The following is a 3,395-nucleotide window of genomic DNA, read 5'->3' as shown; positions in this document are numbered from 1 at the left end:
CCCTACCCTACCCCTCCCCTGCCCCTTCCCTGCCACTGCCCCTGCCCTGCCAGAAGCTGTCTGTGTGCCCTTAGCACATCATTTGACTTCTGAGCTCCTGGAGTCACCACTTTTTAAAATGAGGCATTTTTTCCTAGATAAACTTTCCCAAAGCATTTTAAGAGTCAGGTTCTCTTTTTATTAGAGTTTCTAAAAAACCCAAGACATTGATTGAAAGCTACTATAAACGTAGTAATGAATTTAAATGCCATGATTTCGTTAGTCACAGAAGCACTTGCAGCTGAACTGTAACAGTAGCTGCACCTGCCGTCCTGGCTCAGGTCACACTCCCGAGCCCCGTGGACCCAGTGGGTCTCCCACATCCCAGGGCTCCTGGGCCCACAGCTGGACCAGGTGACAGGGTGATGGAAGATCCGCTGCAGGCCAGACTGGCCCAGCTCACAGCGGTGGGTCCTCGCTCTCCGAAACACAGGGCCGGACTTAAGGACGCAATTTGTTCTTCGGGTGTTTTGTTCAAACGTCTCTGTTGTGAGACAGTTTATACCCCATCAAATCCACTTGTTTGCAGTTACAGTTCAGTGGTTCTTAGTATACTTACCAAGTTGTGCACCCATTTCCATCATCTAATTTTAGAATAGGTTCATCACCCCCAAAAAGCTGCATGTCTATCAAGACGCCCCCCAGCCCCAACCCTAGGAAACCATTCATCTACTTCCTACATACAAAATGTTTAAGTCTGGACTGTCATGTAAGTGGAAGCCCACAGAATGTGGGCTTCTGTGTCTGCTGACCTCACTGAACAGCGTTTCCAAGGCTCACGCAGTTACAGTTCAGTGGTTCTTAGTATACTTACCAAGTTGTGCACCCATTTCCATCATCTAATTTTAGAATAGGTTCATCACCCCCAAAAAGCTGCATGTCTATCAAGACGCCCCCCAGCCCCAACCCTAGGAAACCATTCATCTACTTCCTACATACAAAATGTTTAAGTCTGGACTTTCATGTAAGTGGAAGCCCCAGAATGTGGGCTTCTGTGTCTGCTGACCTCACTGAGCAGCGTTTCCAAGGCTCACCGGCTGGAGTGTGTTGCTCCTTCCTGGGGCCGAATAACATCCCCTTGTTGGGATGGCCTGCGTTTTGTTCATCACTTGTGGGTTGATAGACATTTGGGTTGTTTCCACTTTTTGTTTTTGTGTGAACAATCCTGCTGGGAATATTCGTGTTTGAGTTTTTGTGTGGACACCCGTCTCCATTTCTCTTGAGGAGATCCCGGCATTAACTGTGTCTAACACTTTGGGGACAGCCAGGCTAGTCTCCGCTCCCTCCCCCAGCAGTGCGGGCTGGGCACCGCTGTGATGGGTGTAGGAGAGAGGGGTGTGGCCTGTGGGTGGGGCTGATGAGTGGAGAAGAGAAAGCTCTGGGGGCAGGGTTCGGGCAGAGGGAGAGTTGGGGTGCTTTGCTCTGTGACACTCAGGCCTGCCCCACACTGACTCTGTCTCTGGGCCCCTCAGCTCAGCTATGAAGTCACTCACTGTCTTTGATTTTGGCAAAGAATATCATAAATTGGAAGTGGTTCTAGAAGATTATTGTAGCACAGGCTGGAATATTTTTTAAATTCCATTTCTGCTTAAATGCAAACGGGAATTGGGAAAGAAGTTTGTATTTGCAATTAAATTAAGAATTAAAGGGAGATTAGCAAGTAGATGAATTCATCCCACAAATAAATATTATGCACCTACTGTCCTGGATTCTGAGCAGAACAAAGTCCCTGGTTTCACCGGACTTTTCTTTCAGAGGGAGATAATTATCAAACAAACAAGTCAATAAAATCTGATGGTAATAAGTGCTGTGAAGAAAATAAAGTGGGCTAAGCAGGTGGAGGATGGTGGGAGTGGGACATTTTAATAATCCTGAGGGGAGCGAAGGCATGAGTGATGCAAAGGAGGAAGTTGGGGAGCAGCGACAGGCCAAAGGCACCTCGGGCACAAGCTCCGCACAGGAACCAGCTCTCGGCATTTGAGGGGCAGCCAAAGACCGGCCCAGGAGACTGGAGTGGTGGGGCGGCCAGTTCACGAAGGGTAAGGAATTGAAGGTTTAAAAAGATGCCTTTTTTTAGGAGAATAGACTTGGGATGAAGAGCAGGAACAGGAAAGCCACATAGGAGGCTGTGCAGGTGTCCAGGCCGGGATGCGTGGTGGAGTCAGGAAGCCCCAGGACTGAGGGTGGTAGAATGTCAGGGCAGAAAGGAGCCAGGTGACACCTGAGTGTGGCCCAAGGCCAGGGTCATGCCCGTGGAAGAGCCTGAGAGCAGGGCGGCCGCAGGGCAGGGGAACCAGAGTTCAGTTGGGCAGGTGGAGCTGGAGGTGCCGGTTGGCCGTCCAGTGGAGACCAGATATCAGAGGGCCCACTCTGAGTCTGGAGGCACAGCTCAGAGGCATCCTTGTGCAGGGGGGAGAGGGCCCAGCCCCAGGCCCTGGGGAGCCGGGGAGGAGCCAGTGAGAAGGGAGGTAGAGTGTGACCCAGGAGCCCTGTGGTGACAGTGGCCAGAGTGGGAGGTGATCCTTGTGGGCCTGGGGAGTCGGTGGTGGCGCTGAGGGGGGTGGTAAAGAGAGAAGGGCGGGTTAGGGTGTGCAGACAGTGAGTGCAGAAAATTCGTGATCGTTTTTTGCTACAAAGATGGTGTTCCCCACCCACCCATCCATCACCATGGGGTGTTGACATTGGGGGTCAGGCTGGTCACTTTGTTCAGGTCCACCCCCAGCCCCCTGCTGTGTTCTCCCCCTTCACCTCAAAGCATTTTTACTCATCTATAGGTTGAGGAAAAATTCTACATATTCCATCTAGATTGAAAACAGTCTGTGCCCGGAGTGAGGTGGGGTAGCGCAGGCTCTGGGTTAGCACATCAGCTGCCCCAGCGCACTTGTGTCAGCGGTTCTCATCCTGTGGGTCTCGACCCCTTTGGGGGTGGAACGACCCTTTCACAGGGGTCGCCTAAGACCATCGGAAAACACATACATAATTACATATTGTTTTTGTGATTAATCACTATGCTTTAATTATGTTCAATTTGTAACAATGAAAATACATCCTGCATATCAGATATTTACATTACGATTCATAACAGTAGCAAAATTACAGTTATGAAGTAGCAACGAAAATAATTTTATGGTTGGGGGTCACCACAACATGAGGAACTGTATTAAAGGGTCGCGGCATTAGGAAGGTTGAGAACCACTGTGTTAGATGGTGGGCCGTAGGGGCTGTGCGCTGTGCGGAGCCATTTCTCCATCTTCTCTTCCTCTCCCTCAGGTAAGAACGACGGCTCCATCGGAGGGAAGCAGTACTTCAAGTGCAACCCTGGCTACGGGCTGCTGGTGAGGCCGGCCCGGGTGCCC

General features: G+C 50.7%; 1 protein-coding gene across 1 annotated transcript in view; it reads left to right on the top strand.

The window, feature by feature from the left end:
- The window catches only part of KIF13B (kinesin family member 13B), a 192,824-nt gene that overhangs the window by 174,444 nt on the left and 14,985 nt on the right, over positions 1-3,395 (top strand). Inside the window, 1 exon segment of the mRNA XM_014546454.1 lies at positions 3,310-3,389. Within this exon segment, the coding sequence (XP_014401940.1) occupies positions 3,310-3,389 (80 nt within the window).

The sequence above is a fragment of the Myotis brandtii genome, unplaced genomic scaffold (genome assembly GCF_000412655.1).
Source record: "Myotis brandtii unplaced genomic scaffold, ASM41265v1 scaffold447, whole genome shotgun sequence".
In the NCBI taxonomy this organism is placed as follows: Eukaryota; Metazoa; Chordata; class Mammalia; order Chiroptera; family Vespertilionidae; genus Myotis; species Myotis brandtii.
This window is presented reverse-complemented; position numbering and strand designations above follow the sequence as displayed.